This window comes from Ziziphus jujuba, chromosome 1, assembly GCF_031755915.1.
Source record: "Ziziphus jujuba cultivar Dongzao chromosome 1, ASM3175591v1".
In the NCBI taxonomy this organism is placed as follows: domain Eukaryota; kingdom Viridiplantae; phylum Streptophyta; class Magnoliopsida; order Rosales; family Rhamnaceae; genus Ziziphus; species Ziziphus jujuba.
The window spans coordinates 13,007,481-13,024,831 of NC_083379.1; the positions used below are offsets into that span (position 1 = coordinate 13,007,481).

The 17,351-nt window shown below is 33.9% G+C and overlaps 1 protein-coding gene across 1 annotated transcript; it reads right to left on the reverse strand.

Moving 5' to 3' along the window:
- Nucleotides 1-10,861: 10,861 nt before the first annotated feature.
- Nucleotides 10,862-13,045, reverse strand: LOC125423707 (berberine bridge enzyme-like 8). Its single transcript, XM_048478700.2, has 2 exons — nt 12,304-13,045; nt 10,862-11,814 (listed from the first exon to the last, which is right to left on the reverse strand). Exons 1-2 carry the CDS (start codon nt 13,001-13,003, stop codon nt 10,916-10,918), a joined length of 1,599 nt encoding a protein of 532 aa, XP_048334657.2. The 5' UTR covers nt 13,004-13,045; the 3' UTR covers nt 10,862-10,915.
- Between the last annotated feature and the right edge of the window lie 4,306 nt (nt 13,046-17,351).

The window sequence follows — 17,351 nt, forward strand, 5'->3', positions numbered from 1 at the left end:
GGCACGATTTGATTTTCAAATATTTCAAGGAAAATATTTGGTTATGTTGGTGATTTCAATTTTTATGAAATATGCCCATAAAATATTATGGGATTTGATTATGATATTTCGAGAAATTATTTATGCTTGGAAAAAATGTGGATATTTGAATTGATGGATTTGGGAGTTGGTGGATTTGAAAATCATGGGATTTATGGTATTAATTATAAGGAAATTGTGGAGAATTTCCCGGTTCAAGCGGATGGATTATGCCCGCTATGCTTATGAAAAATGTGAAATTTGTTTTATGATTTAAATTTATGGATTTTATAATTTTTAGATGCACCGTGCACGTACTGGTGTTCTGATTATGTGATATGGTATATGTGATATGGTTAGTGTGCACACGGTTGTGATTAGCGCGCAGGTGGGTGTGAGTAGCGCGCGGTTGATATTATGAGGGTGTCCTGTGGATGCCATCGGAGAGGGCGGCCACCCCCCATTGGCCGGGACACCAGGTTAGCAGCGGCGCAGTGGGACGCCACGCGACCGTATGCCGGTTTCTTTCTATAACCTCCTGTCTGGCGGTGCCTTGGGACGCTGGGTACTGTTGGCGCCACTGGTATATAGTGGGTGCATCAAATGATTTTCAGAACTGTGTTTTAAAAATAAAATGTTTGGAAACTGAATTGGAATTAAAAATATAATTGTTACCGCTTCTGGTATTTAATTGATGTCTTGGTTTTCGGGAAATATGAATAAAGGGTTTTGTGAAAATGTTTTAAAAGGGGAACCTTTCCAACTGAGAGAATTGTAAGGGTTTTGAGAGACATTATTATTTCCAAATAATTATTATTTATATACCTATTACCGTGGTATGATAGTGTAGAGTAGTAGGGTCGCTCACTGAGATGATTAGCATCTCACACTCTTAAATTCCGTTCCTCTAGGTACCAGGTTGTCGGTGTTCACTCGGAGCGGACTTGATCTTCCTCGCTGTATTTGTTCGCGCAGCACCTTGTTCTTCTTTTACTGCAGTTGTAATATTTCTTTCACTTTTGCTGTATTCTATATTTTGTAGTACTTCATAAAGCTCTGTATACTGTATGGGACACTTAAGTATTTGTATTGCACTGGATTACTGTATTTTTATTTTGGAGTGCTGAAATTTGTGGAACAAGTTCGTAGTACTGTGGGAGGAATAAGGGAACAATTATAGAAGTGTGTTTTCAGTGCAGGAAATTTTGTGGTAAGTCCATCCCTTAGGGGAGGTTCTGCCGGATCTTCCACAGAAGGGTCCGGTAGGGTTTCCCTGGGATCAGGGCTTGTCTAGGGTTCCGGTGGGGAACTTTGGACGGGTCCTGACAGGTGTGGTGACGTTTTGAGAGTGTAGGAGGTCCTGGGTTCAATTCTTGTTATGACCCTATTTTGAATTTTTTTTTTAAATGTTTAAACAAAAAAATTGAAAAAAAAAAAGAACAGGCGACGCATTTGTTGAAGAATGCGTCGCCTGTTCATGTATTTGGCGACGCATTGTTTAAATAATGCGTCACCTAACACTATATTAACCAGCTTTTGCTGCATTAGTACATATAAGTCATTTGGCCTGGTGGTGTGGTGATTTTTTGAGAGTGTAGGAGGTCCTAGGTTCAATTCTTGTTATGACCCTATTTTGAATTTATTTTTTTTTAAATGTTTAAACAAAAAAATTGAAAAAAAAAAAAAAGAACAGGCGATGCATTTGTTGAAGAATGCGTCGCTTGTTCATGTATTTGGCGACGCATTGTTTAAATAATGCGTCGCCTAACACTATATTAACCAATTTTCGCTTTATCAGTACATATAAGTTATTTGGCCTGGTGGTATGGTGATTTCTTGAGAGTGCAGGAGGTACTGGGTTCAATTAAAAAAGAACAGGCGACGCATTTGTTGAAGAATGAATGCGTCGCTTGTTCATGTATTTGGCGCCGCATTATTTAAATAATGCATTGCCTAACATTATATTAACCAATTTTTGCTGTATCAGTATATTTAAGTCATTTGGCCTGGTGGTGTGGTGATTTCTTGAGAGTGTAGGAGGTCCTAGGTTCAATTCTTGTTATGTCCTAATTTTGATTTTATTTTTTTCTAAATATTTAAACAAAAAAATTAAAAAAAAAAAGAATAGGCGACGCATTTGTTGAAGAATGCGTCGCCTGTTCATATATTTGGCGACGCATTGTTTAAATAATGCGTCGCCTAACACTATGTTAACCAATTTTTGCTGTATCAATACATATAAGTCATTTGGCATGGTGGTGTGGTGATTTCTTGAAAGTGGAGGAGGTCTTGGATTCAATTCTTGTTATGGTCCTATTTTGATTTTAATTTTTTTTTAAATGTTTAAAAAAAATTGAAAAAAAAAAAAGAATAGGCGACGCATTTGTTGAAGAATGCGTTGCCTATTGATGTATTTGGCGACGCATTGTTTAAATAATGCGTCGTCTAACACTATATTAATCAATTTTTGCTGTATCAGTACATATAAGTCATTTGACCTGGTGGTTTGCAAGTTCTGGGTTCAATTCTTGTTGTGGTCCTATTTTGATTTTATTTATTTTTAAATGTTTAAACAAAAAAATTGAAAAAAAAAAAAGAACAGGCGACGCATTCCTGTTCATGTATTTGGCGACGCATTATTTAAATAATGCTTCGCCTAACACTATATTAACCAATTTTTGCTGTATCAGTACATATAAGTCATTTGGTCTGGTGGTGTGGTGATTTCTTGAGAGTGTAAGAGGCCCCGGGTTCAATTCTTGTTATGGCCCTAATTTTATTTTATTATTTTTAAATGTTTAAAAAAAATTGAAAAAAAAAAGAACAGGCGATGCATTTGTTGAAGAATGTCTCTTCATGTATTTGGCGACGCATTGTTTAAATAATGCGTCGCCTAACACTATATTAACCAATTTTTGCTGTATCAGTACATATAAGTCATTTGGCCTGGTGATGTGGTGATTTCTTGAGAGTGTAAGAGGTCCTGGGTTCAATTATTGTTATGGCCCTATTTTTATTTTATTTATTTTTAAATGTTTAAAAAAATTGGAAAAAAAAAAAGAACAGGCGACAATGCGTCACCTATTATTGTATTTGGTGACGCATTGTTTAAATAATACGTCGCCTAACACTATATTAACTAATTTTTGCTGTATCAATACAGATAAGTCATTTGGCCTGGTGGTGTGGTGATTTCTTAGGAGTGTAGGAGATCTTGGGTTCAATTCTTGTTATGGCCTTATTTTGATTTTATTTAATTTTAAATGTTTAAACAAAAAAATTGAAAAAAAAAAAAAGAACAGGCAACAAATGCATCGCCTGTTCATGTATTTGGCGACACATTATTTAACCCTATATTAACCAATTTTTGCTGTATCAGTACATATAAGTCATTTGGCCAGGTGTGTGGTGATTTCTTGAGAGTGTAGGAGGTCCTAGGTTCAATTCTTGTTATGGCCATATTTTGATTTTATTTATTTTTAAATGTTTAAAAAAAATTGAAAAAAAAAAAGAATAGGCGACGTATTTGTTGAAGAATGCGTTTTTGGCGATGCGTCGCCTAACACTATATTAACCAAGTTTTACTGTATCAGTACATATAAGTCATTTGGCCTGGTGGTGTGGTGATTTCTTGAGAGTGTAGGAAGTCCTGGGTTCAATTCTTGTTGTGGCTCTATTTTGATTTTATTTTTTTTAAAATGTTTAAGTGTAGGAGGTCTTGGGTTCAATTCTTTTTATGACGCTATTTTGATTTTATTTTTTTTTAAATGTTTGAGCAAAAAAATTGAAAAAAAAAAAAGAATAGGCGACGCATTTGTTGAAGAATGCGTCGCCTGTTCATCTATTTGGTGACGCATTCTTTAAGTAATTCGTTGCCTAACACTATATTAAGCAGTTTTTGTTGCATTAGTACGTACAAGTCATTTGACTTGGTGGTGTGGTGATTTCTTGAGAGTGTAGGAGGTTCTGGGTTCAATTCCTGTTATGGTCCTATTTTAATTTTATTAAAAAATCAAAAAAAAAAAAGTGCAGAGAGAACAGGCAACGCACAATCTTATTAGTGCATCGCCTATTAACTATATATAAAAAAACAAAATCCTCAGTTTTGGTGCTCTAATATTTTTATTGATTGTTATTATTAAAATAAAATTAGATTGATTACAAGATCTAAAAAAAAAAAAAAAGGTGAAGAGAGAACAGGCAAGCCACAATCTTACTGGTGTGTCGCCTGTTACACATATAAGAAAAAAAAAAAAAAACACAACCTCAGTTATGTTGCTCTAATATTTTTATTTGTTTTTTGTTGTTGAATGAAAATTAGATTAATTAAAAAAACTAAAACAAAAAGAGAGGGGAGAACAGGCGACCCACAATCTATATAGTACGTCGTATATTTGTTGAATTTTTACTGACGCATCGCGGTTTTGTTTTTTCAGACGTGTTTGTTTCGTTGCATCACTAAGTGAGTGTCATTAGATATCAATTTTCGCATAGTGAATGGATTGTATCAAAATGAGTTTGCGTTTTTACTTTTTTTTTTTTTCAATTTCTTTAGTCCAAATTAACCCTGTTATTAAAATAACATGTTATCCATTAACAATCCATTTAATCTCTTTATTAAAAATATAATTAATAAATAAAAATAATAATATAATTAAATTTCATAATAAAGTAAAGATATATGTAGTTGTAAGACAAGGGATCAAATGCTATAGTCACTCCCTCATAATCTAGCTTAGAATATTCCATTATGAGAAACAATATCCGCGTAATTAGATTCTTTACATCCATCCTTAATTTTTGCATGAAATTAAAGAAAGAGAACAATATCACAAAAAGCTTGGAATTAAGTATACTAAAGAAGCAGATAACAAATTCATTGGATATATAAACAGTGACTAGACAGGCTCCATGGATGACCACAAAAGCACCTCGAGATATTTATTCTGTTTGCGTACAAAAGTAATTTCTTCGTCATTAAAGAAGCAAAGGACTGGGGCATTATCTTCAGCAGAAGCAGAATATATATCAGTTATAGATGTAGCAGGTGAAGCAGTATGGCTTAGAAGAATTTTATCAGATATGCAACGTGAAGAAACTGCTCGAACAATCACCATGTGTGATAATATGTTAGCACTAGCAATGACAAAAAATCCAATGGTCCACATCAGAACAAAGCACATAGAAATCAAACATCACTTCGTGAGATTTTTGGTCGAAGAAGAAGAAATTAAACTAGAATTTGTCAACACGACTAAGCAATTGGCAGATATTTTTACAAAGGTGACAACAACAAAAAAGCTCGAAAACTTCAAGGGTTTTGCCAAAATTACAAATTATGAGGGGGTGCTAAAAAGAAAAATAATAGTTATAATAATTTGTAATTTAAAGTGGCAAATTCAGCAACTTTATAATGAAGGAAAAGTTTAAGTGAATACTTAATATAGAACGAAGCCTATTATTGGCTAAAATCAGTTGGCAAGTTGACATATGTAAGCTGGGCCTTAGATATATTAAGTGAGGGGTTGGCAAGTTGACACATGTAATGATATTAGCTATATCTTTACTTGCACTAAAAAAAGACAACTAAAGCACATGGCGGTGTGTTACTTTGTACCACCTTTAGGCCTTATAAATGGGCTCTATACCCAGCATGTATGATTTAGGAATGAGCAACATCAAAGTGCATCCTATTTTTAATTTCTTTAGCGCTTTTCTTCCTCCTTTTTACATTTAGTCTCAGCCCACTCCCCCATTATATTCAAGCCTCCAATTTAAATACCTTTTCACATATTATCCAACAAGGCCTTGTAGCTCCGAAGCTTCTCACAGCCAAATCTCCATACATAGAGGACCAGCTGAAACAGCTATTCAAGATGTTTGATAGAGATGGAAATGGGTTTATCGCAGCGGCCAAGTTGGCTCACTCCATGGCCAAGCTTTTACAACAGAGGAGTTGAAGATAGGAAATGAAGGGAAGGTTAGGTTGTGGAAGATATTCTCAGCATGTGGGAGCACATTTTTGGAAGGGAAATTGTGATTCTAATCTGAATCATTGATTTTGATCGAACAGTCAACTTTAAATTCAAGTTTTTGGTTGGGAAAAAATAAGTAGAGATCCGTCCTAACATTAGAATCTCCCTTGTATATATATATATATATATAGAGGGGCTATGTTCCAGACGTCCAGATGGGGAAACAAATGGGTGAAAAACATGCTTGAAATGGTGACCGTTGGATAGATATGGAGAGTGGAGATTAGAAAAATTGCACGCTTTTAATGGTGACCATTGGATGGCAATGGATGGTCAAGATTAGAATCCATTTTCCCCTCCCATTTCCTTCCTCTCCCACCCCTCTTCGACACCACCATTGTTTCAGTCAAAATTAGAAAATATTTGGATATATATATATTTCCCTCCCATTTCCTTCCTCTCCTACCCCTCTTCCACCTCATTCAACACCACGTGCCACCATCTTCTCTCCTATTTTCAACAGCCATCACCCATCAGCCATCAACCATCAGCCACTGTAAGCCCAGCCACTGTGATACAAATTCAATTGTCAAAACAAAAAACAAAAAAAAAAAAAAACAAAAAAACAAAAAACAAAAGGGAGACAGTGTAGAGGAGGAAATATCCAAGATAGGAGATGAATCGAATAGAGGAAGCTCCAATGGCTAGAAACAAAGGTATTGCTTGCCAAAAAAATTTGCAAAGTGAAATTTTTTTTTCTTTTTATGATTGTGTCTTATGGTTTAATTTTATTGCTTCCGAGTTTTCTATTGGCCGAGTAGTTTGGTATATGTCACTTCAGGTGTGCTGAACTTAGCTAGATAGAAGAAATAATTTATTGAGATCTGGTATTTCTTGCCAAAAAAATTTGCAAAGTGAATTTTTTTTTTCTTTATATGACCGGGTCTTGAACTCAAGGTGTATCTAGGGGGAAAAAAAAAAAGTCCAGTCACTCAACTCTATGATTTCTAGACAAGTAATGTGGAATTCTATGCTTTCTGGCCATGCGATTGAAATTACCAACTATGCATACAAACATATGTTGTGCTTGGAAACTTGGAATTCTATGCAAACTTTGATAAATATTGGACACCGATGTTTAGATACTGCTAGCTTGGCAATTTGGAATTCCGATATGTATTATATACAAATTCATATTATATTATGTTGTTATCTTGCTCAACACGTGCTACTCCAGGATCAGTTAGTTCAAAAAATGTTCCTGCCATTGCCTAATTGCATGCCTATCACATAATGCTTTTAGTCTTCCAAGGGCATTGTGAAATGTAGGTGGCTCAACGGAAAAAGTAACGCGAAGCCAATTTTTCAATCTACTAGTAGCTCCTGCAGTCATAAGGGATTGTTTCATTACAGATGATCAATCTTTATGTAAGGTTGGAGGATTTCTATTTTCTCTATAAATATCCAAACATGTTTCACAAATTCATGCTTGTAGGATACAAACATCTAGGATTATTTAGAATGAGTATTTGGCAAATAAGTTCAGAGCAAATAGTGATGTTCACTTTTTTTCTTGCCGTTGAAGAAATCTATCAGATTCTCTCAAAAATGGTTTTAAAGATTTCGATTTTATTTCAGACTCTTCGAGGACAACTATAATATTCATGGATTCACCTTTAGCTGGATTCAATGACTTGGGTTTCAATTACCTCACAAGACAACAAGGGACTCCTCTTTGGCCAGTTTCAAACAAAAGTCCAAGTCACTACTAATGTTTTCCATTAGCGATAATTTAAGCTTCATTTGTTATAAGGAAACTTAGTTATTAGTTAACTCTCTTCAAATTAATATACTAATTTGTAGCATGATTAAAAGGTGTGGAACTTTTTATTGAAGCCTTACCAGTGCAACCATGGATCCTTCTGGCTTTTGTGGACAAGTAAGACATGGAATTTCCTTAACTCTGTCATACAACATCTCAGTTGTTTCTGTCATTATCGAAAGGATATTCGAAAAGAAATCCATGTTTGTTTTCTTAAGAATCTGAGGAATTGCTCCCTAAAAACATAAAATTATTTAGAAATAACGAAAATGTATAAAATTAAAATTATGATAATAAATAAATAAAATAAAAATAAAGAAAATAATTTTGGAGGAAATTTAGAAGAATGATATGCTGACATGTGGCACATATGCTTCTTCTTTTATATATTACTAGCATTCATCCTGTGCGATGCACAAAATGTATAACCATAATAGATAATGTAATCATAATAGATGATGTTAAATATAATATTTAATTATATTTAAAAATCTATTTAAAAAGTTTTATTGCTAATAAATATATTTGGATCTTTTTTTTCTCAATCTATACTATAAAAGTTTTTTAAGAATTATAAATTTATTTTTATATATAGTACAGTTCAATTATGAAATTCAAATTTAAAAATTACCTATATAATTTTTTCCATCTATGATATAACCATAATAGATGATGTTAAATATAATCTATAATAAGTAATTATATTTAAAAAATTTATTTAAAAATTTTATTGCTAATAAGCATATTTGGATATATATATATATATATATATATATATATATTTCAATCTATACTATAAAAGTTTGTTAAGAATTATAAATTTGACTTTTATATATAATAATATTCAATTATGAAATTTAAATTCAAAAATTATCTACATAATTTTTTCTATATATGGAATTTTCTTATTTGATTTTTCCATCTGTGGAATTTAAACTTAAATTTAAATGTATTTAAATAATATTTTCTAATTATAGAGTTCAAATTTCAATTTAAATGTATTTTTTGGTTTCTTATAAATAATTAATTTTCATATATTAAATACTTATAATTGGGAAAGGATACAATTGACCTTCATCAATAAATGGATTGAAACAACAAACCAATGAACGCCTTATTGTAGCATGAATCCTCCCACCCTATAAATATTTGTTAAAATTTTTAAACCTTAAACAAAAGAATGGATACATAATATTATTGTACTATTATATATATATATATATATATAAGATTATATTGTATAATCTATATAATAATAATAAGTACAATTATAATAATAATATATTTTACATAGTATATTATATACACATGCACGATATTGTATATATTATATATAATAATAAGTATAATTATAATAATAATAATATATATTATATAGTATATTATATACACATGCATGATATTATATAATATTATATTGTATAATATAAACACATAATAATAATAATAATAATAATATCAATAACATGTAATGAAAAAAAAAAATGCTCATTCATTAACACCATTTCAATGCTATTAATTTCTGATTTTCCATCAAAGCATGGGACCTTCCAAAGTCTTAGGACACGAACTTTAAATGTCCACTGCGTTTTGTTAGTATTGATGTGGTTGATAAAATCGAACTGCCTAGACATATTCTCCAAAATAAAAAAAAAGATTTATTGATGATAAATATATTTGATTTGATGATCGTATTGCTTTTTCTTGCATGCCTTCGGTTTGGATAATCTCCTGCATCTTTTCATCTTTTCAATAAGCAAGGATTCTTCGTTAGAAACATCTTATTCTTTTTTAAGAGTTTCTACATCATATCTTGATTCAGAATCATCAATTTCCTCTAAAAATCCATAGCATGGCTCATGTATATGCTTATGATTAACATGATTATGTTTAGGATCCATTAAAAAAAAAAATTGAGATTAAAGAATAAAAAGAAAAAAAGAAACTTAAACCCTAAAACAGAAATATGAGAGAAATAAAAACTAACAAAATATTAAATATCGAAATTTTAAAAAATTAGAAGGTGTTACTTACTAATTTATAGCCAAATATGTTTAATTTATTTGGTAAATAAAACAAAATAAAATATTAAATAATATTACATGCAAAGGAATATTCTCTAAAAATCTTTAATTATATATATGTTGTACATGCACGGCCTATATCTTTAATTATGGTTACAAAAACCCATAAATATATATTTGGTAAATAATATCAAATCAAATATTTTATTAAAAATTAATTATATATGTTTGATTATATCCATAAAAGGTAAGATAATGAATGATAAATAATAAGTAATAATTAATAAGATAAAAATATTTCAAAATTATTACCATATATAATTAATTTATATCAAAATTTAATTATATATATAATTAGTTGTTTCCATAAAAGGTAAGATATTAAATAATAAATGATAAATAATAATAATAATAATAAATCAAATTAAAAAATATATATATATTTTTGGAGAGAATTTGGAAAAATAGTGTGCTAACACGTGGTGCATACGATTCTTCTTTTATATATTATATAGATATAAATATAGATTTATTAATCATTAAATTCAGATAAGATTCAATTTTTTTTAAATAGAATTTTAACATATCATTAAATTATATTTTAATATTTTTTAATTTTTAATTAATAAAAAAAAATCTAATATTAAAAGTATTAGATCATACGCCTTCATGTGTCCTATTATTTAGTAAACTTTGTGAATATACATTTATATTGCTTTGAAAAATTAAAGAAGATTTGCCTTTACATTTATAGATTTGAACCATCCACTTTCATATAGAACAACTACATTTGTTCATATAGAGCAACTTTCAGCTTAAAACACCAAAAAAAAAAAAAAAAAAAGAGAGAGAGAAACAGAGTTTTAGTATCACAACTATACAGTCCCACATATTGCAACTAATTTTACCAATTATCAAAAATGGAAAAATAAAATAACTTTGCCAAAGACTTAAAAGTTTATATCACAACATTTTATTCTCTATTTTGGAAAACCTTTTTACTTGTTTCTTTCTTTTTCTTTTTTTTTTTAAAAAAGACGGTCAAGCAAATCTTTCAATATTGTCCTTATTTGTTCTTATGGACTAGTAGGGATACTCTGTTCATTTCTAAAGAAATTATCAGGATCAACCATTGTCTTCACTTTAACCAGTCGATCAAAATTTCCTTTGAAATACTTGGTCCCATAAACTCTTCCTTCCTTGTATTTACCCGTAGAACTAGTTCCAATATCAAGGTCCCGGTAATTGAGAAAAGCTTCCCTTGGATCCTTTGACACAAAAAGAGTCATGGATTTATGAAATTCTTTTATCAAATCCAAATACCAGTTGGTTGTGGTCTTACTACCATCTTCCCTCCAACCCACACTGTATTGGATCTTAAATGCGTTACCTTTCCGATGTGGGAAAGGAGTTTCCGACTCCAAAATCTCACTCATTTTCCCACCATAAGGATTCCATTGCATTCTTACTCCTCCGCCTTCAATCATTTTCTTCCATATTGCTTCCAAACCATCTCTCGGAATAATTTCTTTCACGTAGTCAGATTTCAGTTTGAAGAATATTATTTCGTTTGGATTCTTATTGAGCAAAACTTCCGGAGCAGTTCCATTGGGAAAATCTGCCCAGTAAAGAATTGATTCGACCCAGCTCATTTCGATGCAATCTTTTCGTTGTAAACCCAGTTTAGGGAAGCTTTGTTTTAACAAGTTTAGAAGCGATTTTGATTGTCCAAGAAATAAAGCAATGAAACTTGCTTTAATAGTTTTTTCATCACCTTCTTTGCTTCCATTTACGAGTTGGATGACCAATCTCACGAAAAGATCTTCATGAAGCTTGTCAGCAACTTTTTTCCATTGTAAAACAATGTCGGTAGCACCTTGTTCTAAAGTCCTCTCTACTCGGAAAACTGTCACAGTGGAAGGAATTTTAACTAGCTTAATCTTCCATGAAAGAATGACTCCAAAACTCGATGCACCTGTTGGATAAATTAATTCTTCACACTTGAGATTGAAAGATGTAAAAAGTGAAGAGTAACCATAATTCAAAAGGGATGATGAGAAAATAAATAAATAAATAAATAATAAAAATAAGGAAGCTGAAGATTTATATTATTCTAGGAATTACAGGTAGTTAAAAAGTTAGGATTATTTTATTTTAAATATAAATATGTTCTTATAGGTCTATTTAATTCTTCATTTCCATGTATTAAGAGTGAGAACAAAAATGGAAAATTTGTAAGGTATAAAAAAATGTAGTGGGAAAAACGTGAGGTAGTGGAAAATCCATCTAGTTGAAAAAATTGTAGCACCGTGAAAAAAATATTCGGAATGAAAAAAAAAATGGCTATATATTGTTTTTTCTCCGCTTCTATATTCTCTACTATTTATTTGTTTATTATAATTTTTTTTTTATTTTCAAATAAACTCTGCTGTATGTTCTTATTAAAAAAGGAAAAAAAAATCACCTCCTCCTCTAATGGCCCAGAAAAGATCTTCTCCCATGGATTCTCTGTCAATAATTGTTCCCTTTGCATCAACTATCTTTGCGTCAACGATGTTGTCAACGGAAAGGCCAAATTTTCTCATCAAATTCCCATATCCACCACCAGTAAAATGTCCACCAGCACCAAGTGTAGGGCAAACACCACCAGGGAAAGCATGGTTTTTGCTTTTGTTTGCAATTCCATAATATATTTCACCAAGAGTTGCACCAGATTGAACCCATGCAGTCTCATTTGCTATATCGATGTCTATTGATCGAAGATTAAACATGTCGAGGACGATGAATGGTTTACGGGATACATAGGAAACTCCTTCAAAATCATGCCCTCCACTTCGAATTCTGATCTCTAGGCCAACACTTTTGGCACAAAGAACTGTGTGTTGGACATGGGATTCATTCTTGGCGGCTACGATGACAAGCGGTTTCGGTGTTGAAGGTGTCATGAATCTTAGATTTCTCACCTTGGATTGAAGAACAGATTTGAATGAGGCATTGTTTGGAAGGGATATTACTTCAGAGATTGGATGAGAAGGATAGGAATGGTTGGTAAGGCATTGGACAAAATTATCTTGAATTGAAGATGAAGAGGCTTCCAATGAGAACGAGATCAAAAGCACGGAACAAAGTGAGAAAATTGTTGTTGATGATCTTGATGCCCTCATTTTTGGTGGGTTTTTATCTTCATGTCAATGTTGTGAGATCTGGTTATATATAGAAAAGATGTGAAAATAATCAATTTTTTTTTTTTTATCATATATATATGAGGATATGAACTTAAAGGGTAATTAATTTTCTTTGAAAGAATTAAATGGTAATTAATTTACTATATTTTTTTGGTTATATATGTAAGGAATTACACAGCCAACATAAGGAATTAACTCTGATTAAAAAAAATACATATAAGGAATTAACTGTATATATATTGTTTTTCAAGATTAAATAATTTAATTAATCTAGGTTTGGGTTTGTGGCTTTAAGGGTACCAAATTAGACTCTTTCCCAACTCAGTCACCTTTTTCTAAAAAATGAAATAAAAATAATCTAATTAATCTGTTATAAAATCATACAATATCACACCAACAAATATATACAAGTAATTGATATTAATGGATTTTCTTTTTCGGTTTTCAGGACCAATATTGAATCTAATCAATCTGCTATAAAATCATGAAAAATCACAAAAACGAGTAATTGATATTATGGATTTCATTTTTCGGTTTTCTAGACCAATAACGTATTAATTGAATAATTTACTCGCTATTACCAAAATTGTGAGTGCCCCATTTTCTTTTTCTTTTTTTTCCCCCAAAATTTAAAAATTAACCGATATTTGTTTTGTTAATTTACTTCTTATAACTAAAACAGTCAAACTTTTAAGCTGGCTCAAAAAAAAAAAAAGTCAACTTTCAATGGTTCGTTTAATTTAAGTTATTTATTTTCCTTGCTTGGCTCCTAAAAGAGATGATCATGGGAGCGGATTGATGATTGATGTTTGATGGTAGATGATTGATGACTGATTATTGAATTGCATATACAGGAATAAGATATATGGTTTTATAAGTGAGAGCTCACGAGAGGAAAATCAAATTTTTTTTGGGTTCATTTTAGGCCAATATGTCAGGACCCGTCCAGAATTCCTTCCCCGGAACCCTAGACAGCCCTGATCCCAGGGAAACCCTACCGAACCTTCCAACGGAAAATCCGGCAGAGCCTCCCCTAAGGGATTTACTTACCACAAAATTCCCTGCACTGAAAACACACTTCTAAAATTATCCCCTTATTCCTCCCACAGTACTACAAATCGATTCCACAAATTGCAGCACTTAAAAAAAAATAAATACAGTAATCCAGTGCAAAATAAATACAACAAGAGTGAAAGAAATATTACAACTGCAATAAAAGAATAACAGGGTACTGCCGAACTAAAACAGCGAGGAAGATCAAGTCCGCTCCGAGTGAACGCCGACAACCTGGTACCTAGAGGAACGGAATTTAAGAGTGTGAGATGCTAATCATCTCAGTGAGCGACCCTACTACTATACCATATAATATCACAGTAATAAGTATAAATAATAATTATTTGGAATAATATTTTCTCTCAAAACCCTTACAATTCTCTAAGTTGGAAAGGTTCCCCTTTTAAAACAATTTCACAAAACCCTTTATCCATATTCCCCGAAAACCAAGACATCAATTAAATACCAGAAGCGGTAACAATTATATTTTTAATTCCAATTCAGTTTCCAAACATTTTATTTTTAAAACACAGTTCTGAAAATCATTTGATGCACCCACTATATACCAGTGGCGCCAACAGTACCCAGCGTCCCAAGGTACCGCCAGACAGGAGGTTATAGAGAGAAACCGGCATACGGTCGCGTGGCGTCCCACTGCGCCGCTGCTAACCTGGTGTCCCGGCCAAAGGGGGGTGGCCGCCCTCTCCGATGGCATCCACAGGACACCCTCATAATATCAACCGCGCGCTACTCACACCCACCTGCGCGCTAATCACATCACCTGCGCGCTAATCACACCCACCTGCGCGCTAATCACAACCGTGTGCACACTAACCATATCACATATACCATATCACATAATCAGAACACCAGTACGTGCACGGTGCATCTAAAAATCATAAAATCCATAAATTTAAATCATAAAACAAATTTCACATTTTTCATAAGCATAGCGGGCATAATCCATCCGCTTGAACCGGGAAATTCTCCACAATTTCCTTATAATCCATACCATAAATTCCATGATTTTCAAATCCACCAACTTCCAAATCCATCAATTCAAATATCCACATTTTCCCAATAGCATAAATAATTTCTCGAAATATCATAATCAAATCTCATAATATTCCATGGGCATATTTTATAAAAATTGAAATCACCAATATAACCAAATATTTTCTTTGAAATATTTGAAAATCAAATCATGCCCAATTTACCATTAAAACCACACCAATTTCAAAATCCTCAAAACCATAAAATAATTCCACATGGCATAAATTGTAGAATTCGCATTTTCTTAAATCCAATAAATTCATAAATAATTCTACAATAAATTCAATAAATATTTGGCACATAGAAATTAAATTCCAAATATTTAATTCACACATAATATATTCATCAATTAAATTCCCCAAAATTAATTTGAAGGTGGGTCACTCACCTGGAGCACGCAATTAACCCATGATCCACTACGGGATCAATTCTACGACTCACCGGTGCTCCTAGAACAAAATTCACAGACAGTCAAATAAATTAATATTTTATTCGGGTAAATAATACCCGGTACCCGGGGGGTCAAAACACAAACGATATCTAGAATTTACGAGTTATATACCGAATCGAAGCTCGAGTGATGCTAATCACAGATCCGGTCTTAATTTTCGATGATCGTACCCGACGGGGTTTGAATTTCGTCGGGAAGCTTTCCGGGTTTCGGCTCCGCAATTCTCCCAAACCGTCGCGAATTGGCGGAAACGGAAGTCGGATTTGGGTTCAGGAGGTCGAACACTGCGGACTAGAGCTGGCCGGAATTTTCGGGTACTCGCCGGAACAGTATTTTCCGGCGGGCCGCCACGTCACCGGCAACCGTCGCCGGAACAGTATTTTCCTGCGGTGGCCGTTTGCTGTGAAATTTTGCAGATTTGTAGATCGTGAGGAGAGCAATCCAACGGGACCGACGGTGAGCAAAACGGAGGTCGGACGGCGGAGAAATCACCGTTTGAAGATTTTCGACCCCTCGCCGGAAAACGCTCCGATCCCGGCGCGTCGGTGGTCCGATGGCCGTGATTTTTGGTGGGTAGGCCGGACTTGAGGAGAGGATGCTGGGTGTATGGCGCGTGTACTGTATATCGGCCGGAATAGTGCCGATTCGCGGTGGCCGGCGGTGGAGGGAGAAAAATCGCCGCCAAACTTCGGACGTCCGATCCGGGCGCGTCCGGCGGCCGTTCGCCGTGAAATTTGGAGGTTTTGCCGGAAATGAGGTGGGCAATCTGGCTGGCCGGCGCGTGTACAGTAACTAGGCCGGAAAAACGTGAAAATGACCGGCGGCCGGCGGGTCCTCTCTCTCTCTTTCTCTCTCCTCTCTCTCTTTCTCTCTCTTCTCTCTCTTTCTCTCTCTTCCCCGAGAGTTTTTCAAAATTAAAACCCTGCGTGACACTGTTCATGCCACGTGGACCACTCAGAAGCTGACACGTGGCATTTCACTGTTCACGACCCAAAAACATTAAAATAATACGGTATCCGGTAAACTTCAAACGTCCATAACTTTTTAACCACATGTCCGATTTGAGCGTGCCGCTAGTCTATGAACTCGTATCGACGAGTACTTTACAACCATACAAGAGTCAACTCACAATTACATCACAAGAAAAAGTCAACTCCCGGCACCTTTTAGACAGTTTACACTTCAACTTGTTTTGCCCATAACTTTCAAACCGTAGCTCCGTTTTCGACGTGCTACTAGTCTACGAACTCAGGGCGTCATGCACTTCGCCACGGTACCCTAGTCAACTCAAAATTCTCACCGAGTCAAAAAGTCAACTTTTTGACCCCTTTGGTCAACGGTCAACGGTCAACCTCGATCAACGTGCACGGATTCCGGTGCGATTTGGGACGGGGTGTTACAACCTTCCCCCCTTACAAAAATTTCGTCCTCGAAATTTCTGCACGTCACTGGAACAAACAAGGGTTCTGATCACGCACCTGCGCTTCGGGCTCCCATGTCGCTTCCTCGACTAAGTAGTTCCTTGCCAACCAATCCATGCCCAACACTACTTCAAGTCCGGATAGATCCAACAGGATCAGGTCCGCTTCCATCACTTGATCTTCGATGCAGAAGAAACATTCCTTGATTAACTGGCTAGGCCACAAGGATTCTCCTGTAAAATCATCGGGCGTAGTCCTGGCTCCCTGCTGCGTCATAGCAAACACCCGGCCTTGACTTGTCTGCTAGGGTCTCCTTCCTCTACCTCGACTCGATCCTGCAGACGGCTGT

Excerpts from the sequence above, each read along its gene's own strand:
- LOC125423707 (XM_048478700.2), bottom strand. The coding sequence starts at position 13,003 with ATGAGGGCATCAAGATCATCAACAACAATTTTCTCACTTTGTTCCGTG. Across the intron at positions 11,815-12,303 it reads CTGGGCCATTAGAGGAGGAG|GTGCATCGAGTTTTGGAGTC; the intron begins GTGATTTTTTTT and ends TTTATCCAACAG.